The sequence below is a fragment of the Eptatretus burgeri genome, chromosome 16 (genome assembly GCF_056783735.1).
Source record: "Eptatretus burgeri isolate ZD-2024b chromosome 16, Ebu_testis_v1, whole genome shotgun sequence".
Lineage (NCBI taxonomy): Eukaryota > Metazoa > Chordata > Myxini > Myxiniformes > Myxinidae > Eptatretus > Eptatretus burgeri.
The window spans coordinates 24,654,248-24,679,247 of NC_140976.1; the positions used below are offsets into that span (position 1 = coordinate 24,654,248).

Sequence of the window (25,000 nt, forward strand, 5' to 3'; positions counted from 1 at the left end):
TTATTAATGAGTGTTCCCCATCTACTCATTATCAAGGTTTATTGAAAATTTTATGACAAAAGTTCAAATGGTAAAAATGATTTGCCCAAGACAGACAGACAAAGAAAGAGGCAGAGACATTGAGGCGATTGCAAAACCCCATCTTCTGCTGTGTGGGTGGATGGGCTAACAAGGATGAAATGGAATGGGTCCATATAATTCTTTGCACTTTTAAAGACCAGCAAGGTGTACATACAACTCACAAAAACTACATTTCATTTTGGATTACAGGAGTTCACCATTAGGCAATGCATTGCAAGCTTGATCTGGCGATTCAACCAAATTGCGATAATTCTAACGTTTTAATCACCTGTCAAAAGCTGGAGCATTGCTCTCGTAACCTCGTGACATCTTCACGCGGTGTGAGCCGACCTGCAAACACAGCAGTATGCTCACTTACCCACCTTTAGGCCTTACTCAATAATTTTCAACCATGTTGACAGAAACCTGCCAAGAACCAACCTGCAAGCCAGGCTGTTCCCAGAACAGTGGGATAGAGCCTCGGATTTGAAGGAACGCTGAGATACAGTCATCCAATATAATGATCTGTGGCACACATAGGGTACATTGAAACAAAAAGAAGTTACATTCCTATCATTTGGAATGTTCCACTTGTTCTAAGCATCCAAATTTTTGCAAACTCGCCTGCTCAGTCTCGACAAAGTTAGCAGCATGCCCGTCATCATTGACACCTCGCACATTGAAGCGCGTGCCAGCTCGACCCCGAGCCAGCCTGCCTATCAGGCACGCCTTAGCCTGTCGGTGCGCAGCATAGATCGTACGCACCTCGACACCGCCACATACAGCACGCACGAGCCAGACAGTGCAATCTATGCTCGCTTGCTGCAGTGCCACATGCAAGCTCTTGTTCCTAGGAAATTATAGATGTGTCAAAGATGGGTGGGGTGGCAGCAAATAAAATTAAGGTTCATTTTACAAACATGGATCGATTCAATTAATAAAATCATGCAGATTATACTGTAGTCCTTCAACAGAATAACAAAAAACAATTTGAAGAAAAACCTGAAAAAAAAAAACATTATTTCACAAAAAACACTCCTTGCCTCTCTCAATATTCAACCAGCGCACTTGCATCAGAGTATGCATACAGAAGCGCTTGCTACTTTCAATATTTTACTATGCAAGTGATCAGCTTAGAATCGCATCAACTTAAACAGAACAAACATGATAGACTCCAAAAAGAGGCAAACTAGTCAACTTGGCTAATCTTGAACACAAATCGCTTCATTTGTAATGTCAAATCTTCAGTTCCAACATCAAGTTGGAAGGATGGCCGAGAGGAGCACACACTCACCTAGCCTGGGATTGAATCCTGAAAGCTGTAAACTGTCATCCCGGTGTTTCACAGGTAAGGAAATTCATCAATGTGTGTGCCGTCCCTTGGATGGACGTTAAACAGGGGTCCAATCTGCCAGCATTTGTTGGTGGACATTAAATATCTCACGGTATCCGTCACAAAGAGTAGGCAAGCTATTGCAGGCAAGATTAACAAATTCCAAATTTCTGCCCGAACCAGGAGAGGGTACTCACCTGGTTAGAAAACTAGCAAAAAAGAAGAGGGCATGAGCAGCACAGCCATGCCCTCAGCCAATGAAGCTACCTTACGCAGCCTTGTGCAAGATACAAACGAAAAGAAGAAAAAGCTGAATGAGGTATGCTAACGGACATGGAAAGCAGGAAGAAGCTGGCAGTTCTGGAATTAGCCCTTCATCTGAGTGTACATTCTTTTGCTCCCACGAAGGGTTAAAGCTCGTAATGTCAGGTGCTTCTTACTTCTGGCAGTTCGCGTACCTCTGTCAATGTTCTGTCAATTTCATCCACTGTTCCAATCTCAAAATGGCTACCGTCAAGTAAACACAACACAGTCATAAGCCTTCGAAATACCGATCAGGATTGGTCAATATTAATGACTCCAAACTTAAAAGTATTCCTTGACTCATACACGTGCTTCCACAAAGATTCAGAAATTCATTAAATTGTGATATATTTATCATGTGGTCAAAATTGCATGTCTCTTTTAGAAATAACCTTTCTTTTTTCATAGCACTTGGCAAATCAGCCTGTTGCAATTAAGAGATAGCAAAGCCTGGTGTTGGCTCAGTGGTTAGGGTGGCGGCTTGGGATCCTAGGGTCCTGAGTTCAAGCCCCGTCGCCTGCTGAATTAATACACCAGGGGGGTTGACTCAGCCAGTCATCCTTCCGAGGTCGGCGAAATGAGTACCAGTTCCAGTGTGTGTACTGGTAGAGGGGCACTGCATCAGCGACAGTCGCGCTTCAAGAAATGATAGCTACCCCAGCAGCTAAGCTGCCATACGACCACCATGAGATGGCAAATTTTATGAATTCCTCAATCACAAATCGGTTCACAAAATACAGGTTCTATTGCAGTAGTTAAATACTGGGGCAGCCAAGTGGGAGGACAAAAACATCAAATCAAACTTAAAGAAACATTTGAGAGGATTTTGATTCTTGATGAAAGTTCCATAAATCAGAAGGTTCACCGATCCACGAGCAAACCATCAATAAAACCACAAGGGCCTTACTGGATGTCATGACATCGCCAGATATGCCTCCGCCCTCATTAATATATGGCTGCCAAACCACATGACCGATGATGACGTCATCAAATTTTCTCCCTATACAATTTAGCTCGAGATGACCTTCAAAAAATTTCATACTGATTGGATAAAGCGTTTTCCATATGCAATTATGACGTCGTAACAAAGCCGCCTATGACATCATCAAAAAGAAATCACTTATTTCCCATGTGCAGTACTCGACATGTGCCAAGTTTAAATTTTGTCCATGGAGCAGTTTCGGAAATACAGAGGTCCAAAGTTTTTTTCTCCTTTTTTCCAATATGGCTGACACCATGTGACCTATGACGTCATAATTATCATCAAAACATTCTACATGAGTAATCGCACCTATGGTGAAAAATTTGCGTCAATCGGATAAGTGGTTACACATAAAAGAGAAAACTAGCACAGACAGACGTACAACCCAAAAATATAATGCCTCCTCCTGCGACTGTCAGCGGAGGCATAAAAAAAAGCAATCAATAAAAACAGAGCTGGATTGCTAATGACCGAGTCAGGTCTACATTTGTTAGTCCACACTTTGTGGACAAATTGAGCACCATCAATGCCCTCAGAACAATTGGGCACCAAAACGAGGTGAAACTTATCTGCCGTAAAATCAGAAAACGCTCACGCTTTGGGCCTTGCCATCTCTTTTGTTCCGATGAAAGGCAAGATTTGCAAACGTTCGCAGCGGATAAGTAACTATTTTATTCTCGAATCATTATTCTCGTGCCAGATGGCTAGTTCTATCATGGAATTAGGATATTTTTTTTAACAAAAATGCAGATACTCGATGCCCTTAGGGCAACTAAAATACCAAATTCTATCTGAGATGAATACAAAATCCCCACCTCATCCTCCCCAAAATGTTTAGACAATATACACAGATTCCACATCAAATAACTTGTTTGGTAATGACTTCACAGGTTCATAAAGACCAAACTAAGTAGTTGTTCTAATGGTACTGAAGAACACCAATTGAGCAGTTTTCGCACCAGAAAAAGCGGTTGTCCTGCCCTACACCTTGTCTCTGCCACTGCATGCAAAGGCTCAAGTCAAAGGGCGGAACGCCCCCAGAAGCTGTGGTGAAGTAGAACGTCCCGGAAGCCAGCAGACGGCGAATCTCGTTTGCTCGCTCGTCCAGGCTATCGGTTCCCGATGTTGTCCACCTTAATGGAAGCAGGTCTACGGAACTGATACGGAGGACATCAGAGTCGAGAAGCTTTCCCACTGATGTACAGCCTGTCACAAGCACCAAGTACTGCGGTCCTGCACCATCTAAAATTATCAAAGGATACCGAGGAAGGAGTCAGCAATGTTATGCACATTTTCGCTCTTCCATAACATATAACCTTCTCAGATAACATAGGATCAATGCTAGAATGAGAAGCGAAAGCAACCTGTTTATCTATTCATTCCACACAAGAGAGCCTTGTCAAAGAGTGAAATTCGACAGGTGGTGGTGGAGGGGGGCAACGTACCAACCATGGGACAGTGAGGAAAACAAACAGGAAAAAAGAGGAAAGGGAAGAAAAAGCAGACCTGAATGAAGACCATAAGGCCCAGTTCAGCAAATCAAACATATCAATACACGTACAAATGTTGTTGAAGTCCATTCCCGCAACCTCACCCGTGTTCAGTCGCAAAACACCGAGACATGCATGTGCATCCAGAGTACGGGTGTACTGGCCTTTGACTGCTTCACGCTCTGCTGGTGCTGCACCCCAAAAAAAAAAAAAATATATATATATATATATATATATATATAAGCAAACAAATGAAACCTTCTCAAATAACATGGCAACCAAACTACAGCAGACAATAATCTTCTTCCTCTTTCGGCTGCTCCCATTAGGGGTCGCCACAGCGGATCATCCGTGATGATCCGCATAATGATTTGGCACAAGTTTTACGCCGGATGCCCTTCCTGACGCAACCCTGGTCGCCTCTTATGACACAGGGATATGGTACACCTATTCTAACCGGGGTATACACCGGGCCCAGTACACTGATACTCACTTCGCCGACCTCGGAAGGATGACAGGCTGAGTCAACCTCCTGGTGTGTATCAAGCGGCCAACGGGGCTTGAACTCAGGACCTTATGGGTCCCAAGCCGCTACCTTAACCACTATGCCAACACCAGGCTGACAGCAGACAATAATGGAGAGTGATATTTCAAAAGCCCAAACTAAACAGGGAGGCTTTAAAATAAACCCAGGGGGAGGTGGGGGGGGAGGTTCCCGGCACTACCTGGCTGGGTGAGCTTTTCCCAGCAGGGATTTCGGCCATAAAAGAGTAACAAAACTAAAAGGGCACTCTTCGACATCGCTGGATATGCCTCCGCCCACATATGAAACATACTTGTACCAAGTATGATTTAAATCCATGAACCCAGCTTCATAATATTAAATCATTCTCGCTGCCAGAGCATGCGTCCGATCAGGTTTAAATTTAAGATGTACATTCCCAATAACTACGAGATCATAACTGACGTTTCCCGTTGATTGATGAAGCGGTTCAAGAGAAATAATTTTATTAAAGATTTTCGTTCAATCGAATATGGCTGCCAGCCCATGTGACCCATTAATTAATTAGTGAACACTGGTAGCTCCAAGGCTTGTGGGTGAAGTGTTTCATCGATCTGTCAAGCCGTTCTGGAGAAAAGAGATTCTTAAAGGTTTATTCTTCATACAAAAAGAATATCATAGCTGCCAAACCATGTGACCTATGACATCAGGTGGAAAACTTTTTTCGTCATGGAAAGGCGATACCTGTAAAGTTTCATATCGATCTGTTCAACTGTTTCTGAAGATGATTTTTGAAGGTTTTCATGTTTATGAAATATGACTGCGAAACCACATGACCGGTGTCATCAATTTTTTTCCTCCCATACAGTTTAGCCTGAAATTACCCTGAAATTGTCATACTGATCGGATAAAGCATTCAACGTATACATTGATGTCACAAAGAAGCCACCGATAACACACACACACACACACACACACACGCACACACGCACACACGCACACACGCACACACGCACACACGCACACACGCACACACGCACACACGCACACACGCACACACACACACACACACACACACACACACACACACACACACACACACGACTGTTATGGTGAGCATCACCAGGGATTATGTCTTGAATGGTAAAACCGCATAATCCGCATAGAACAACCATCCGTTTGCCAACCAGACGATTGTTCCCGCAAATGCAAATCATTCAACCAGAGGCACATGGTGTGATCGGCGGGTAAATCGAAACATGTGGAGTGTGACGAGCACTCCCCCAATCTCCATTGGACAGTCCTCCACCAAGGTGCAGGACTACATATATATATATATATATATATATATATATATATATATATATATATATATATATATATATTTTTTTTTTGTTGCGAATTCGCGCCCGCCGGCGTGCGAACGGCCACGTAACTCGAATCATGGCATGTCGCCCACCGGATGGACAATTCTGTCGTGACCCTCTCGGACTAACGCCAGGAGCTAGTCACGGGTGGGCCTTTCGGGCTCACCACGATCGTGCCAATCGCCCCCCCCCCCCCGCGTGGGATAGGGTTGTTCGCCAAACTCGACCTACCTAAGTACCCACGCGGAGGGTAGACCGGGCGATCGCACCTCGCCGCAGGTCGACTCCGGACACGGGCCACTTAAGCGACCCGTTCCGTACTATCGGGATAACCGAGCGGTGTTATCGTCGGCCTCGACGGTTCCGATTAATTATCGGGCGTATTAAGCCCACTCCCAACCCTTTACGTGAAGCAAGATGGAGATTCAATTAAAGAAAAGATGAAGCGAAACGGGAAAACAGTTCAACATGATGCACATTTATTCCGCGGCATACGGAGAGCACACATATACAATTACAACAATTATGCACCAAAAGCAGATGTAACAAAAGAAACACAACAATGCAGATCTACAACCGACTATGCGAGCACACGCAACACTTACACAGTTTTACTTTACAGACGGCGCCAACACATTTACTCAAAAGCAAAAGAAAAGGGCCACCCTCATAGACAAGGGGGCAGACGGGGCCTGTGGGCCAATATTTGCGCGGGACCTGAAAGAGCGGTCAGGTCCGCGAGAACGGGTGGATCCTACCCGTGTCTTTGTGATGGGCCGCAAATGTGGCGGCGCGGCGGTGCCCCGACTTCGTGCTCCTTCGCGGGTTTCGTTGGCACGGCTTGGAGTGGGGTGAGAACGGGGCCCCCTTTTCACACTATGTCAGCGCGGGGGGAAAAAGGGGGGGGGGAATTGTTGATGCTCTGGGGAAAGAGGATAGCTGGCTTTCTTGAGTCCCGCGACGAGCGATTCCACCGCGAGCTCGTCGCCGACCGCCGTCTTCCTTGCCTCGGACCCGAGCTACTCTGTCTCTCCCCCCATTCTCCTCAGCCGACTGCAGAAAACCACCTGTACGCCCTCACCTCCCGACTCCACTCTGGGCTCCAAGCTTCCTCTCTCTGCAGCTCCCCGACAGACTCCGAACCCCGACAGACTCCAAGCTCCACTCGGCTCTCCGACCTCTCCAGACTCACTCTTCCCCGATTCGCCCCGCGCTCGGCGCTTTATAGGACGGCTGGAGAACCCATATGCAAATTTCTGGATCAGAACGAGCTCGGGGGTGGAGCCACGCTCGCCCATTGGACGGAGGAAAAGGGGCGTGAGTCTCCCCTGATCCGAGAATTTGCATATCTTTATTCTACACCGACGCGCCTGGAGGCGGGGCCAAACCGCCCTGCGCTTACTGATTGGACGGATCAGAAGTGGGCGTGTAGCATTCCTGATCCGAATTCTCCTCGGAAAGGCTGCATTTTGCACTCGTGGTTCGGCACGCACCTTGTACGAGCCCAGGACAGCCCGACGCTCGGTGTTCACAAGTGGTGCGGGAATGGCCGCAGAAGGAGAGGTGAAGGTGGTGGAGGGTTTAAGGTGGTGGTTTATGGCCATGGTGCCGTTTGGAATGGCGGTGATGCGATGTTTGCGGGAGCGAGTTGTGAAGGTAAAGATCGTGGCTGTTGGCGTTGTTGTTGTGAAGCGGCGTTGTGGTTAGTGGTTGTTGTGTGATGGCGGTTGAGATGTGGTTGGTTCAAAATAAAGATAGAACAGAAAAACGGCTATCTCAAAGGGTCGCAGCCCAAATGAATCACATTTATTCCCTCTAAACAACGGGCTTGGGCGAACTACACATGTACTTACAGAGCAAATTTCCTCAACCGCAACAATATATATATATATATATATATATATATATATATATATATATATATATATATATATATATACATATATATATATATATATATATATATATATACATATATATACATATACATATACGCATATATTGTTATAGATCGGGTGGTGGCGGAGTTCTCACCCCACCCTTGACAGCCAAATGTTGAAGATTCGGCGTCACTTATCAGCACCGCCGTCTCAGGGGTTATAACGCCGGCTGGTTCAGCTCAGGTCTCGGGTTTGCGCCTCAGATCACGATACCAAAGTACACCTGTGCCTTGCCAGTTGGGGAAATAGACCCCGATTACAGACTGGGTTTGTCAGAGACCGAGCGAAGTCTGCCAGTCCGTAACCATTTTGGTTTTAAATACAAATCGAGCGAATTGTTCCTCAGCACGGCACGAATAAACTCAATGCGGCAACTTTCATATGAATCAGCCGGATATATTGGGGACACATCGGAGAACACGACACAAGCAAAATATTCACGAACGTTATAATTAATCTATACCCCACTCTTAACTAGGGAGCTATGGATTACGGGTTTCGAAGGGAACCCTAGCGAGATAAACCTTAGGCCTGGACAACATGCAGATAAGACACAGAGTACTTGGTGATGCCTCATGGACGAGAGGAAAAGTGTCAAAGGCACGAATGCGGCTCATGAGAAGCTGATGTCAACGGATTCGAGCGCCCAAGCTCGAACACGCCGCGTGGCAAGATGGCGGCGTAGTCCTTTTGTCGCACTGCTCAGGCACCAGCCTCAGCGCGTTCAGCCCCCATAAGGTCGACGGCACAAGAGCGGAAGATCCACGGTGTGCTCCAGCTGGCTTTTCACAAGGTCCAGCATACAAATCCAGGCCTGGCCTGCTCACCAGACGAGGCCAAATCGGGGTGTTGGGCTACGCAGGTGGATCGATGGGATTACAAGACATGTCGAGCCGTGCCGTGAGTAGGGACAGTCACAGGCTCCATCACTGGACTCCGGATGAACCTGTCGATGACCTCCTCATAAAAGTCAATCGCCGACTCCCCTCATGCAGTTCCTCCTGCATTCCTGGGGCTCGCTCTTCTCACGAAAGCCGATCCCAGACTCACAAAAGCAGCCAGTTTATTTTTACAGCCGATCGCGACTCGACACTCAGGCAGTTACTCCTTTGCCTTCCCGGCGCTCGCTCTGTACACTCCCCCGGGGACCCGTGATTGGTCCATCGCTCGAGATTGCAGCTGCCCTCCACCAATCGGCTGCCGACACGTCTCGCCGACCGACACTGAGCGCTGGGCGGGGCTAGTTCGGAGAAGGGAAGGAAAACGAAGCAAGGCGTCTCCTGGTACACCACTGTACTGGACAGCCTGCCACACCTCACGACACACATGTAACGTCCAATTACCGAACAACCTGGCTAAACATGCATTTAAGGGGGGATCTGGGCTAATCCGATATTAAATAACACACGAAGGGCCATTTCCGCAACAATATATATATATATATATATATATATATATATATATATATATATATATATATATATATATACATATTGTTGTGGTTACCAAATTCGCAAACCACCATTCAGGTCCCTTAGGTGAGGTATCTCGGTAAGTGCATGTGTAGTTAGGCCCAAACCCGTTGTCTAGTGGGAATACATGTCATTTATACGTGCTGCGACTCTTCAGGATAGCCGTTTTTCTTTTACTATCTTTATTTTGGACCAACCGCCATGATCACAACCACAACAACAACCACCAACCACAACGCCGCTTCACCACAACCGCCACGACCTTTACCGTCACAACTCGCCACCATCGCATCACCGTCATCTCGCGCCACTCATGGGCACCGATGCTGGACTCGTGTAGGGCGCACGTTGAACAGCGTGTACAAAATCACGGATTTTGTGCTTCAAAAACGGATCAAAAACGACACACGCCCACTTTTTGCCGTCCAATCGGTGAGCGAGGGGCGAATTGGCCCCGCCCCCAGGGCGATCGATATATGCAAATTTGTGGATCAAAAAGCCTTCACGCCCACTTTTTCTCGGGCCAATGGGGAGCGAGGTGAAAGGTCAAAGGGAGGGGGTCAAAGGCGAAGTTACGGGGGGATAAAAGGACGGTGTTCGAGAGTCGCAAAGGAGTCAGAAGAGAGTCGGGAACGAGGTCGGAGAGTCAAGAAGAGGAGAGTCGCAAACGGGAACGAGAGAGTCAGCAGAACGAGGTCGGAGAGTCAAGAAGAGGAGAGTCGGAAGCAGAGGGTCAAGACTTCGCGGGCGGTGGAGCTGCTCGTCGTGTGCGTTGGAGTCGGAACGGAGGGGACGGAGCTGTGGAAAGGCGGCGACACCAGACGAGGGGGTGCTCGCGTCGTGCAGGAAGTTGCACCCGAGGGAGGCCGACAGCGCGACCTGGCCGAGGTGGAGACGCTCGTCGCATATAATAAAGATCCTCTATACCCCGAGCATCAGCAACCCCCTCCTGTTTCCCCCCGCGCTGAGATAGTGCGACCAAGGGGGCCCCGTTCCCACCCCCTGCCAGGCACTGTCCACGAGGCCCGCGGGTTGCGGGGCCATCGCCGCTCCGCGTCTCATCACCAGACGGGTAGGCCCGACCCGGTCTCGGCCTCAGGCCTACCCCATTCTTGGGGGATTTCTTTTCCTTGGTTTTGGGTATGTGTTGTCGGCGCCGTCTGTGAAGTAGAATTGTATAAGTGTTGCCGTGTGCTCGGTAGTCGGTATTAGCTCTGCACTGTGTTTTCACTTTTATGTTTGCTTTTTGTGTAAATGGAATTGTGTTTTCTTTTTTTGTGTGCATTTGGTGGAATTGTATTTGTGTGCTTTCCGTTCGTCGCGAATAAATGTGCTTTATTGTTGAACTGTTCTCCCGCTTCGCTTCGTCTTTTCCTCCATTGAATCCCCATCTTGCTTCACGTAAAGGGTTGGTAGTGGGCTGAATACGCCCGATAATTAATCGAACCGTCGAGGTCGACGATAACACCGCTCGGTTATTCTGATAGTACGGAACGGGTCGCTTAAGTGGCCCGTGTCCGAAGTCGACCTGCGGCGAGGTGCGATCGCCCGGTCTACCCTCCGCGTGGGTACTTAGGTAGTTCGAATTTGGCGAGCAACCCTATCCCACGCGGGGGCTGATTGGCTCGATCGCGGTGAGACCGAAAGGTCCACCCGTGACTGGTTCCCGGCGTTAGTCCGAGAGGGTCACGACTGGATTGTCCGTCCGGTGGGCGACGTGCCGCGATTCGAGTTACGTGGCCGTCGCACGCCGGCGGGCGCGAAATCCGCAACAATATACACACATACCTACACATACACACACATACATAAATATATATATATATATATATATATATATATATATATATATATATATATATATATATATATATATATATATATATATATATATATATATGAGGCGTGTTCAAAAAGTATCCAACCTTAATTTTTCGTGCGTCAACAAATGAAGCGAGGGAGGCGTGGTTTGGTGCACGTATGAAGGCGATCCGAATCCGTATGCGTGAATATTTTCCCACCTGCAGAAGCTGTCAGTCGCCGACAGACCGCCGATGAGTGAGGAAGTGTAAGTGAGCGCCATCGGATTTTCGGTTTTGACAAAATGACGGAAAAACTTGAACGCTACTGCATCAAATTTTGTGTAAAGCTTGGCGATTCCCAAGTGGAAACGATCCGCAAGATTCAACAGGCCTTCGGGAACGAAGCAATGGGCACCACACAGATAAAAGAGCGGTACAACCGCTTCAAAGATGGTCGCACATCAGTGGAAAGTGAAGCACGTTCTGGTAGGCCCTCAACATCCCGAAACGAGATAGTCATTGACCAAGTGAGGACGTCGCTGATGCAGGATCGTCGAATCACGATCAGAGAACTTGCAGATGAAGGGCGTCAGCATTGGATCCGTGCATTCCATTGTGACTGAGGATTTGGGCTCAAGGAGAATCTCAGCGAAGTACTTGCCAAAGCTGCTAATGATCGAGCAGAAGCAACTCCGTTTGGAGATCGCACAGGACATGCTGGAGACTGTGAACAGCGATCCCAACTTCAACACAGTGATCACTGGCGATGAGACCACAGTGATCCGTCATTTTGTCAAAAACGAAAATCCGACGGCGCTCACTTACACTTCCTCACTCATCGGCGGTCTGTCGGCGACTGACAGCTTCTGCAGGCGGGAAAATATTTACGCAAACGGATTATGATCGCCTCATACGTGCACCAAACCACGCCTCCCAACTTCATTTGTTTACGCACGAAAAATTAAGGTTGGATACTTTTTGAACACTGTGTGTGTGTGTGTGTGTGTGTGTGTGTGTGTGTGTGTGTGTGTGTGTGTGTGTGTGTGTGTGTGTGTGTGTGTGTGTGTGTGTGTGTGTGTGTATATATATATATATATATATATATATATATATATATATATATATACAATTCCAGAAATCTCTGTGTCTGTCTGTCTGTCTGTCTGTGTCCGTCTGTCTGCGACCGCCGTTTCTCGACAACCACTGGTCCGATCTCATTGAAACTTGCTAGGAATATTGCCGAGGACCTAAGGATGTGCCTTTTCAAGGTTTGATATTAATCGGACAAGCGGTTCCCAATACAAGTTACGGCCATTTATCTGTCAACCAATGATAGGACACGGTGCTATGACATCACGAATGACGTCACAATGCTTAGTCTTTTTTTGATATGATGTCACAATTGACGCTGGGACCTGAGTATGTGCCTTTTCAAAGTTTGATATCGTTCTTCTTCATCCGTTTCAGCTGCTTCCCAAGTGTTTCCCAAGTTATGGCCATTTATGATACTGTTTCGGCTGTGGAAATTTGCAAAACACCAGAAAGGTCCTCAGGTTAGATATATAGATAAGTTCATGTGTAGTTAGTCCACACCAGTTGTTTAGAGGGAATATGTACGATTCATCTGGGCTGTGACGCTTTGAGTTAGCCATTTTTCTTTCTCTATCGTTATTTTGGACCATTAAGCCGCCAACAACTCAAACACCACCACCTTCGCCTCTTTACCTCCACAACTCCATCCCGCAAACATCGCTTCACCGCCATTCCCAAACGACACCCGCCAACAACCAAACCACCACAGCAAACACCCCACCACCTTCGCCTTTCTCCTTCCACAACCATCAACCACACCACCAGTCAACACCGAACATCGTGCTGTCCAGGGCCCGTTCGGTAATTGTTGCCGAACGCGTCGAGCCGCGAGTACAAATGGATGCCTTTACGGGAGAGGAAATTCGGATCAGGAGAGGCTCACGCCCCCTTTTGCCCGACCAATGGCTGAACGTTGGGTGGCGTGGCCCCGCTTCCAAGTGAGTTTTGATCCACGAATTAGCATACATGCTCCTCCTCCAGTCTATAGAGACGCGAGCACAAGGCGACTTGCGTGTGTCGAGTTGGGGCGTCGTGCCGAGTGTTGTGTTGGGTTGTACTGAGCTGTGCGGTGCTGTGCTGGCTGGGCTGGTCAAGTCAAGACGAAGGTCATCGTGGAGGTTGTCGTTGCCGGATCGAGGGACGAGTCGCGGAGTGAGGCGGGGACGCGGAGGAGGACTCAGGGGCGAGAGTTCGCAGAGTCGGTGCGGTCACGAGACCCCGCTAGCGGGAGGAGCGTCCGCCATTCCCCTCTCCTGACCCCGGGCATCAACAACCCCCCCCCCCCCCCATCTGCGTTGAGATAGTGCCGGTAACCCCGTCCGTTCCCCAACCCAACCGTGGTGCCGACCAACACGTACCTGCGCAACGCACGCCAAAGGAGCTCACCGACCATACCAGGGGCACGGAGTCATGCGCGTTATGCGGACAATGCGGCTAGCCCGTCATTGTGCCACGAGGGCGCGGGTAAGACCCCTTCAGTCTCGTGGACCTGGCCGATCACCTAGGTCCCACGTTCATTTGGTCCACGGACCTGTCTGCCTCCTTGCCTGTGAGGGTGGCTTGTATTTTCTTTGCTTTTGGTTTAAATGTGTGTGTGTGGCGCCACTCTATTAAGTAAACCCGTACAAGTGCTTGTACATTGCTTTATTTGGTTTTAACTCCGCGTATTGTTCTTGCTTTGACTGTGTACCTGCATTTTTGTACGATTGTAAAATACGTGCTTGTCTGCGTGCGAATTAAAAGTGCTTGTCAAACTGTTTCCCGTTTCGTTGCGTCCTTTCCTCTGGTTGAAATTTCCATCTTGCTGCACGTAAGGGATTGGTAGTGGGTTTAGACACCCAGTAAGTAATCTGAACCGTCGGGGTTGGTGATAACTCCGCTCGGTTATCCCCTAAGCATGGAACGAGCCGCTTAAGCGGTTCGTGTCTGGAGCCGACCTGCGGCGTGGTACAACTTCTCGGTACACTACTCGCGCGGGTACTTAGGTATATCGACATTCGGCGATTCACGCCATTTCGCGCGGGTAGAATGCGGACTGGGTTGTGGTGAGGTTAAACCCCCACCCGTGGCTAGCTCCTTGGCGGTAGTTCCAAGAGGGTCACGACTGAATTGTCCGTTCCGGTGGGCGACGCGTCGCAATTTGAGTTACATGGCCGATCGCACGCCAGGCGGGCGAAATTCGTAACAATACGGTTGGTCTGATATAATTGAAACAATGCCCCAATCCAGTTTTTTTTTGCACGTACAGTCACGCACGTACGGGCCCGCACCAATGGGCATGTACGTACGGGCACGCGAGAGCGCAGGAACGGCCTGTGTGGTTGTTGTTTCTGGCACGAGGTTTGAAAGCTTTTTTTTTGCATGTACGGCCACGCATGTAGAGCCACGCATGTACGGGCATGCAGTAGTATCTATAATTCCAGCAATCTGTGTGCGCGTCTGTGACCGCTGTTTCTCGACAACCACTGGTCCGATCTAATTGAAACTTGCCAGGTATATTGCTGGGGACCTGAGTATGTGCCTTTTCAAGGTTTGATATTAATCAGACAAGTGCTTCCCAAGTTATGGCCATTTATTTACCAACCAGTGACAGGACACGTTCCTGCATAGGCGTAGCCGATGCGCCATTTAGTTACCTATCACAGGACATGTTGCTGCGTCGGCGTGGCTGTTGGGGAAGAGATCCTCAGCCGCGTTCCCCATTACGGGTTACGTACGGACTACCGGATAGTGATGACACTGTATTCTAATAATTTCTCGATTTCTTATGCGCATTTATAGATAAACACAATGCCCCAATCCAGTCATCGTTTACGAGAGTGAAGGAACGGCCTGTGTCTTTGTTGGAAAGGTAATTTTTTTTTGGGGGGGGGGGGTTTGAACATACGTTTTTTTTTCGTTTTTTTTCTCTTCTTTTCTCTGTGTTTTTATTTGCGATGACATTGAGAAAAAGCAAAATACGTTGGCGCGAATTGAATAATTGGCCATTAAAACTAAATTGCGAATAATCGTAACTGTGATATGCAAACTTCTGGACAGTGAGGACTTAACTTCTGGACGCGCCGTTTCCTCAGCAATGTTGTTTCTGAAGAGGTGCTAACGAGATAAAGGTGTGTAGATGCAGACAATTTTTATGATTATTTATTTATTTATTGAAGTAAAATTGTTCCAAAATAATTTATCAAAAAAAGTGCACAGCCTTTTTTGTTTCTAAGTGTCAAAACGGTGTGGCCTTTGGAAGTGTTAAGGAATTCAGCTCTACTCAACATGCTTGCCAACGAAATACATCTCAATTTGGTGGTATGCTTTGCAAACTATTTTTTTTTAAACTATTTTAAAACTAAAACAATTCGAACATGGAATACCTAATGACACTGTACTTTCAGGTCTCCTACAAATCCTACCGTCGCCTCACCGTGGCATAGGAGTGGCAATGGTCAATGGCAGCAAGTGCAGGCCCGTCGCTAGGGGGGGGCATTTGGGTGCAATGCCCCCCCATGGCGCATCTGGTGCCCCCCCACTTGTACGCCACCCATTTATGCCCTGTTGCACCCTGTGAACAACTTAGTGTTTAAGGATGAGCGCCCACTGTGAACTCCTTGCTGTTTAAGAGTTCACCTGTGTGAACTGAAACCCTTATTCCAGATGTTCAACATGGTGAATAATAAGGCCTTCTTGGATAAACTGTTCTTTAATAATATCCTTCTTTGAATAACAGTCAAGAGATAAGTGTGCGCTTTCCAGCGCATCTCCAAAAGCAATTGGCAAGACAATACAGTCCAAGACCACAAGATAAAAGATAATAACGCAAGCACCAACGCCAGCAGCCAAGACCTCGTGTCGAATGTCGATGTTGTAGGTGGTTATATATACATCGTGGATCATTTAGTTTTAAGGAATAGCCAATCAGCGTATTCGATATGGAGACCCGATTGAGCAGGTTACCTGATTGGTTGTAAGTTAGGTATAAATGTAATATAGTCATAATATGATAATATGATTAAGGAAAAGACATAAATTTACATTATTAAAGATGAAGTGAACGTGCACCACATGACCCTCACAACCCGTCAACCCTCCATGTTACAAAAGTAATTTTATAATAAAAATTTAAAATATGTGCATTTGCAATTGTACTTACATTTGAAATTATGCAGACAAAACCTGTTTTTGATGCATGGATCATTTAATAAATAAAACCGTCAACCGTCAAATCTCGCGAGATTAGTGACGCGAGTCACGAGGGACGAATCACAGAGCACGAGCTTGCAGCAGGAGAAAAAGATGTGGTTGATGGATATACGAAAATGGCTCAGAAAAGGAAAAAATGCAACCGACGAAAATGAAGAAGATGACGAAAGACATGTTGTGGGAGGAGTTGGAGGAGGAGGAGGAAAAGACGATCATGTCGATGAAATACCGACAGAAGCTGGCCAACCTGGCCAAGCCAGCAACGTCAGCCCTGCAGCTGGAGGCCCAGAGCAGGCAGCCGAGTTTCCATGCTCGGCGGCGGCCTCGGGGTCGGGTGTGACTGTCAAGCCGCTTTCCGATGATCTTGGAAGTGAGAGACCGAATCAAGTTGTTCTACAGCTGTACCCTGGGCATCTGTTGCAGAACAAGAGTCGCTCGTTTGTGTCCTCGTGGTACCAGACTAATGAATGGCTGGAATACAGTGTGCAGACAGATGCAGCATTCTGCTATCCATGTAGGAAGTTTAACACCGCACGTGGCCCAGTGGACTCTACTTTCACAGTGCGAGGCTACCGGAATTGGAGACATGCCGTTGAGAAAGGCAGGGGGTTTCACAAACACGCAACTTCAAAGGAACATTTAACTTGTGTTTTGAGGTGGAAGGAGAATGAGAGGTGCATCGATTGTGGTGAGGAGATTTCCACACTCCTCAATGCTGACCAGCGAAATAAAAACCGGTACTATGTGTCTGCTCTTATAGATGTGGGATTTCTCGCCGAAAATCAGATACCTTTTAGAGGGAGCCTTGATAATTTTGAAGATATATCAGACGGGCACAGTGGGCTCTTCCTCTCGCTTTTAAACTACACACTCAAAAAAGACACCGAGCTCGCCGAAATAATAAAGCATATCCCACGAAACGCAAGCTATACGAGTCCGGAAAGGCAGAATGAACTGATCGGCACATTGAGTAATGTTGTGACGGATGCCATCGTGGAAGAAGTAGGCACATCGTGGTTTACCATCAAGCTGGATGGGACGAGGGACCCCACTGAATGTGAGAACATATCAATCATCATTCGCTTTGTATCGGCATCAAATGAAGCAACAGAGCGTCTACTCACAAAAGCTACAGCCGACGCTGGAGATGCAAAAACATTTACAGACCTAATAATTGCAGAGCTGACAAAAACAGGACTTGACACGTCAAAAATATTAAGTCAGGTGTACGACGGGGCTTCGGTAATGGCTGGGAAGCACGGTGGGGTGCAAAAGTTATTGCAAGAGATATTGGAAAGAGAAATCCCCTCTGTGCACTGCTTAAATCACCAACTCCATCTGGTAGTTATCCACGCACTGGCAGCAGAGAAAGCTGTCACTGATTTCCTCGAGGTTTGTTGTTGCCTTACAAATTCTTCAGAAAGCCCACTGTTGCTGCACAGTATAAAGGTGAGCGGTTAAAACGACTTCTTGATCAAAGGTGGATGGGACATTTTGCCACCGTTTCTGTGATCATAGGATCTTTTAAGGATATCACATCCTTATCGTCAGAGATTGATGCAGAGCGCGCCTACGGTGCAGAGATGAGGATGGAGGCTATTGGACTTTTGCGGGAAGTCTCTGGGCCTGCCTTCATGTTCATTGCTATCTTTGTACAAAAACTGCTGATGTTGTTAGATAGCCCTTACAGACTCTTGCAGGCAGAGGACATGGACTTGCTAACGGGGTTGGAACTGGTGGCGAGTGCTACAGAGTGCGTGAAGAAACTCCGCTCTGAGGATGAGTTCACTGATCTGTGGAACAAGGCCAACGATGCTCGCACTTCTACACCTGCACCACCAAAACGGAGACGCACAATGCATAAGAACTTGGAACAGTTTGTAGTTTTGGAGACTACAGGACAAAACAACGACAATGACAAGACGGAACTGCAGAGGGTTTTTTACAGCGCAATTGACACTGTGCTTGGCGAGATCGCTCAGCGCTTCAGTGAGCGCAACACACAACTCGCCCGTTCACTCGCTGCCTTGAATCCTGAAAATGGCACGTTTTTGGATCCCCACTGGCTCCAGCACATCATGACATTAACAAAGTCAACCATCAGTGAAACAGAGTGTGTGGTTGCAAAGCAGTTTATTCGCTCACAGACAGAAAAGCAGCCAAACGACAGATGGACAACACAAAAACTCCTCTCAACATACCACAAAACGCCGGAAGCCATGCCAAGTGTAGTGACTGCTATGAGACTTGGACTAACATTTGGTGCATCCACTGCCATGTGTGAAAACTCATTCTCAACATTGAGGAATGTCTTCACTGACCATAGACGGTCCATGCGCCATGCACGCAAGGCACAACTGGTACGGCTGGCCTTCGAGAGAGACCTCACACGTAAATGCCTGAATGAATGGAAGGAGAAGGTCCTCACAAGATTCCACACCGAGACGCGTCGCCTGCAGCTCTTCTGACAGCGAGTACAGTGGTATAAAAACTATACGAGGAGTTCAGATTGTGTGTGTGACTGCTGGTGATGCGTGTGTGGTTGTGGTTGTGGTCAGCACCCGCTGTGGTCGGCTGCTTTGTACTTCTGATGTTTAAGTTAAATCTTGTGTTTGGTGCTTTGCATATCCCATATCTAGTGCTTTGTACACAACCTTACCTCTGTGTAATTGACTGCTTTAAATGCGGACCTTGTGCTATCTTCAGGCTGGTTGTATTTGCTGTTGATAGTTTAACGTGATGATCGTAGGTCATAGCCTACTGTATCTTATTTAAAAGTGCACCGATTCTGGTGCCAACCTCGCCCGTTTAGTCATTGTATCTCTGGTATATTAATTTTCTAATGCCAATTCTTCACAACACCTTGTATAAGTGCACCTGAATTGGTGCCAATTGTCTAATCATTGAATATTTGCATTGTGAATGTGCCAGTTTGTTGCGGCTCTCCTGCATTCGAATAATTTTAGGCCAAAAACATCGGAACATTAAATCTAGCCGAGATCAATTTTGTTAGTATGCGACGGCAACCTCAGTATAGATGTGTCAATGCTGCATGAATACAATAGTATACCGGGTTATCAAAAAATTAAATATAATAATTGTGCCCCCCCCCATCCAGTTCATATGCCCCCCTTAATACTGAGCCCTGGCTACGGGCCTGAGCAAATGTCATGGCAAGCAAAGACAGGGAGGTAAACTTGATTTTAATTTGGATTGTAATTAACTCTCTGTGTAAGTATCACAGCAGTTGTTACTTCAATGCAAGCGATAATTCGTGGAATGCATGTGAACATTCCGTACGGGCACGCACGACTTCTGGATAGTGATGACTTACTGTATTCTAATAATTTCTCGATTTCTTATGCGCATTTATATATAAACACAATGCCCCAATCCAGTCGTCGTTTACAAGAGCGAAGGAATGGCCTGTGTAGTTGTTTGAATTTTTTTTTTGTTTGCACGTACAGCCACGTACGTACGGGCACGCGAGAGCGAAGGAATGGCCTGTGTAGTTGTTGTTTCTGGCACGCGGTTTGAAAGGTTTTTTTTAATATTTTTTTTGCATGTACGGCCACGCACTAGTATATATATATATAACGGTGTCAACGAGAGGAATGTGGAAGGGCAAATGGTGGTAGATTTTGCAAAAAGAATGGAAATGGCGGTGGTAAATACGTATTTTAAGGAGGAACACAGGGTGACGTACAAGAGTGGAGGAAAGTACACACAGGTGGATTACATCTTAAGCAGGAGATGCAACCCAAAAGATTAGAGACTGTAAGGTGGTGGCAGGGAAGAGTGGAGCTCGACAGCATCGATTGGTGGTCTGTAGGATGATTTTGGAGGTGAGGTTGAAGTAGGGAGTGAAGGCTGAACCAAGGACCAGATGGTGGAAGCTGAAGGAGGAAGACTTGTGTGAAATTTAGGGAGGAGGTGAGACAGGTGTTGGATGGTGGTAAAGAGGTGTGGGATGATTGGGCAACTACAGCAGAAGTGGTGAAGGAGATAGCTAGGAAGGTACTTGGTGTGACATCTGGACAGAGGAAGGATAAGGAGACTTGGTGGTGGAACGAGGAAGTACAGGAAAGTATAAGGAAGAAGAGGTTGGCGAAAAAGAAGTGGGATAGCCAGAGAGATGAAGAAAGTAGACAGGAGTACAAGGAGTGGCGGCGCAAGGCGAAGAGAAAGGTGGCAAAGGCTAAGGAAAAGGCAGACAGTGGTGCCCCCAGAATTAGAATTTAATTCATTCCAAGAGGCTGTTCGGATTCCAAAACTATTTTCCCCAATAAGAAATAATGGAAAGTCAATTAATCCGTTCCTGGACCCCAAGAAAACCCACTTTCAACTGAAATTACCCATGTTCAAGGTAAAATAAGATGAGTAAATGACCTTTTCTGGGTCATGAATCTTTTTCCAAGCCTGGGGGATGAGCAGGAGCGTTGTCGCTTTTTCCATCAGGTCTGGATGCAGCTCCGGCCTATCAGTGGCCATTGGGTTCCAAAACGTAAACTGTTCAGCCTGGTGGAGGTATGTAATTAACCATGAAGCACCAAATGGTGTTTTATATCCCAGTACACTCTGTGGAGACACAAACGTGCCGTTTTCACCGCAAGGTTCCACGGGAGAGAATCAAGAGGTGAAGCGATTGGGTGACGCAGCATGACGTCACTACCATGCTCGCGAAAAAAACGTTGAGTTAGTTAAAGCCGATTAGTCAGAGGGTTTTTTTTTTTTCATTTTTTTTTGAGGGTTCATTGAATGAGTTCGCTTCATGACGGGTTTTCGCGCTTTTATCGCTTCTTTATTTTTCAGAATCCTACACACGGTCGATTTCGGCAGCTCGAACATGGTAGCGACAGACACACGCGTACTGCTCTCATGCTTCGCGATAAGTTCTTTCTTCAACTCAATTGTCATTCTCACGGACTTCCTCTTATTCCTATTTGCTTCACTGCTCTTCTTGGGTGCCATGGTGAATGCACAAGAGTGATAATTGAAAAAAAAAATGCACAAATCAAGGTGAAAACACGATCGACACATGAGAGATGCTTTCACGAGTACTTCCACCGACGAACTGAATGAACAAAGCGCGAAGATGCGGGTCGAACAGGCGGGGGAGATGCCACGTTGAACATGAACGCCACGTTGTGTTCGGTTTTCGAAAATGTGTTTGGTTTTTAGGGCAAAATATTCTCGAAAAAAATTGTTCTCCTTCCAATTTGTTCAAACAATGGGGCGTTCGGATTCTGGGGTCACCACAGTATGGCGAGCTGTATGAGAAGTTCAGGGGTGCAAATTAACATTTTTATCCAGCGGCCAGCAGGGCCGGTGACTAGAAAAAGTTACCGGCCCGATAAAATAAAGACAAAAGTCACAAATTAGATCTCAAACATTTTCAATATACAGTCATGTGCCACTTGACGGGGTTACGTTCTGAGAAACGCGTCGTTAAGCGACGTCGTCGTTGTGCGAACATCATTTTTTTTTTCGTTTTCGAATATCGTACTTACACAAACCTAGACACCTAGGCTATATGGTATAGCCTATTTTCGTTTTCGAACATCGTACTTGCACAAACCTCGACACCTAGGCTATATGTTATAGCTATAGGGTTTCCAGGTCAATCACTCGACGTGACCTCTTACTGGCAATATCAGCAGTGGATTTTGTACGCTGAAGGTCCATGACGAACAAAACAACACGAGATGTACAGTAGAACAATGTTGCGTGACACGGCATGCTGTTTTACAGTAAACTTTTTTTTTTTTTACAAGTAGAAAGAGTACACTCTAAAATAACGATAAAAAGTACAGTATAGTAAATACATAAACCAGCAACATCGTTGTTTATTATCATTATCAAGTATTATGTACTGTACAGCGTACATAATTGTATGTGCTATTTTCATACGACTCGCAGCACTACGTCGGCTACATCACTCGGCGATAGGAATGTTTCATACATTTTTTTTTGTTTGAGCTGGCAGATCCGTCGTATATGCGATCCGTCGTTGCCCGGAACGTCGTTAAGCGGCGCATGACTGGACTCACATGAGTGAGTTTGATGAGTGAGGTTGGTTGGATGAGTGAGTTTGATGGATGAGGTTGGTTGGATGAATGAATTTGATGAGAGGTTGGTTGGATGAGTGAGTTTAATGGAGGAGGTTTGCAGAATGAGTGAGTTTGATGAGTGGGGTGGGGGTGGGGGGATGATGCAGGGAGAAGGAGGTTGTGGGTGATGGGGGAGCCCTTTTTTGTGTGGGTGATGGGGGGGGCAGGGGGGTTGCGAGTAGTGCTGGGGGGGCATTTTTGTGGGTGATGGGGTGGTTGTGGCTGATGGACGATGGGGGGTTTGTGGGTGATGGACAATGGTGGGGGTACTGTGCGTCCACCCAACATCACATGTAAACTCTCTTATTCACCCAACCTCACCCAAACTCACTCATTCACCCAACTCACTCATTAACCCCAAAGCCTCATCAAACTCACTCATTCACCTCACCTCACCCATGAAACTCACTCATTCACCCAAATTCACTCATTTAACCAACCTGGGCATGAGAAATACGTCCAAACCACACCAAACCGTCAAATCTCGCGCAATCACGCGTGATTTGGAATGAGATGAAAACAGACAAATTGGCCGCCGCAGAATTACCGGTGATTTCTGCGGACAAAAACAGTAGTTCGAGTTGAGAAAACTAGGAGAGAAGTTAGTACAAATTGTACAAAATAACAGGAATCACCGGTGATTTGCCAGCCGGGCAGCCGGTACATGTGTGTAAGGTAAGGCAGTATTGTGTACCCGCCCAGCACAAAAGTTAGGCGGCGTTGGCGACCGGGCGGCCGTTAATTTGCACCTCTGAAGTTGGATACAAAGGAAGGGGAAAAGGATTTGTACCGATTGGCCAGACAGAGGGACCGAGCTGGGAAGGATGTGCTGCAGGTTCGGATGATAAAGGACGCAAATGGGAACGTGCTGACAAGCAAGGAGAGTGTGTTGAAAAGGTGGATGGAGTACTTTGAGGAGCTGAAAAATGAAGAAAATGAGAGAGAGAGAAGGTTGGAAGAGGTGGACATACTAAATCAGGAAGTGGGGTGGATCAGTAAGGATGAAGTGAGGACTGCTATGAAGAGGATGAAGAGTGGAAAGGCGGTTGGCCCAGATGATATACCAGTGGAGGCATGGAAGTGTTTAGGAGAGATGGTGCCATCTTGGAGTTTTTAACCAGATTGTTTAATAAAATCTTGGAAAGTGAGAGGATGCCTGAGGAGTGGAGAGTAAGTGTACTGGTTCCGATTTTTAAGAACAAGGGTGATGTGCAGAGCTGTGGCAATTACAGAGGGATAAAGTTGTTAAGTCACACCATGAAGTTGTGGGAAAGAGTAGTGGAAGCTAGGTTGAGAGGAGAGGTGACGATTTGTGAGCAGCAATATGGTTTTATGCCAGGAGAGAGCACCACTGATGCGATGTTTGCTTTGAGAATGTTGATGGAGAAGTATACGGAAGTCCAGAAGGAGTTGCATTGTGTGTTTGTGGATTGAGAGAAAGCTTATGGTAGGGTGCCAAGAGAGGAGTTGTGGTATTGTATGAGGAAGTCGGGAGTGGCAGAGACGTATGTGAGGGTGGTGCAGAATATGTATAAGGACAGTGTGACAGCGGTGAGGTGTGCGGTAGGAATGAAGGACCGGTTTAAGATAAAGGTGGGATTGCACCAAGGATCGACTCTGAGCCTTTTCCTGTTTGCAATGGTGATGGACAGGTTTACGGACGAGATCAGACAGGAGTCTCCATGGACTATGATGTTCGTGGATGACATAATGATCTGTAGGGAGAGTAGGGAGCAGGCTGAAGCGAGCCTCGAGAGGTGGAGGTACGCACTGGAGAGAAGAAGGGGAATGATAGTCAGTTGGAGTAAAACTGAGTACATGTGTGTAAATGAGAGGGAGGGAGGTGGTATGGTGCGGTTGCAAGGAGTTGAGGTGGGGAAGGTGGATGGGTTTAAATACTTGAGATCAACTGTCCAAAGTAACGGAGAGTGTGGTAGAGAAGTGAAAAAGAGAGTGCACGCAGTATGGAGTGGGTGGAGAAGAGTTGCAGGAGTGATTTGTGACAGAAGGGTAGCTGCAAGAGTGAAGGGGAAAGTATATAAGAGGGTAGTGAGACCAGCTATGTTGTATGGTTTGGAGGCGGTGGCGCTGACAAAAAGACAGGAAGCGGAGCTGGAGGTGGCAGAGTTAAAGATGCTGCGATTCTCGTTGGGAGTGACGAGGATGGACAGGAAAAGAAATGGGTATATTAGAGGGACAGCGCAGGTAGGACGGTTTGGAGACAAAGCGAGAGAGGCGAGATTGAGATGGTTTGGACATGTGCACAGGAGGGAGGAGTATATCGGGAGAAGGATGCTGAGGATGGAGCCGCCAGGTAGGAGGAGAAGAGGAAGGCCAAAGAAGAGGTTCATGGATG

The 25,000-nt window shown here is 47.0% G+C and overlaps 1 protein-coding gene across 6 annotated transcripts in view; it reads right to left on the reverse strand.

The window, feature by feature from the left end:
- The window catches only part of SYNJ1 (synaptojanin 1), a 120,392-nt gene that overhangs the window by 48,253 nt on the left and 47,139 nt on the right, over positions 1–25,000 (reverse strand). For all 6 annotated transcript variants that reach the window (XM_085860495.1, XM_085860499.1, XM_085860498.1 and 3 more), the window contains exons 3-7: positions 4,273–4,359; positions 3,638–3,920; positions 685–910; positions 502–585; positions 350–411 (exon numbers count right to left, since the gene is read on the reverse strand). In XM_085860495.1, the coding sequence (XP_085716621.1) occupies positions 350–411; positions 502–585; positions 685–910; positions 3,638–3,920; positions 4,273–4,359 (742 nt within the window). The remainder of the gene's footprint in view (positions 1–349; positions 412–501; positions 586–684; positions 911–3,637; positions 3,921–4,272; positions 4,360–25,000) is intronic.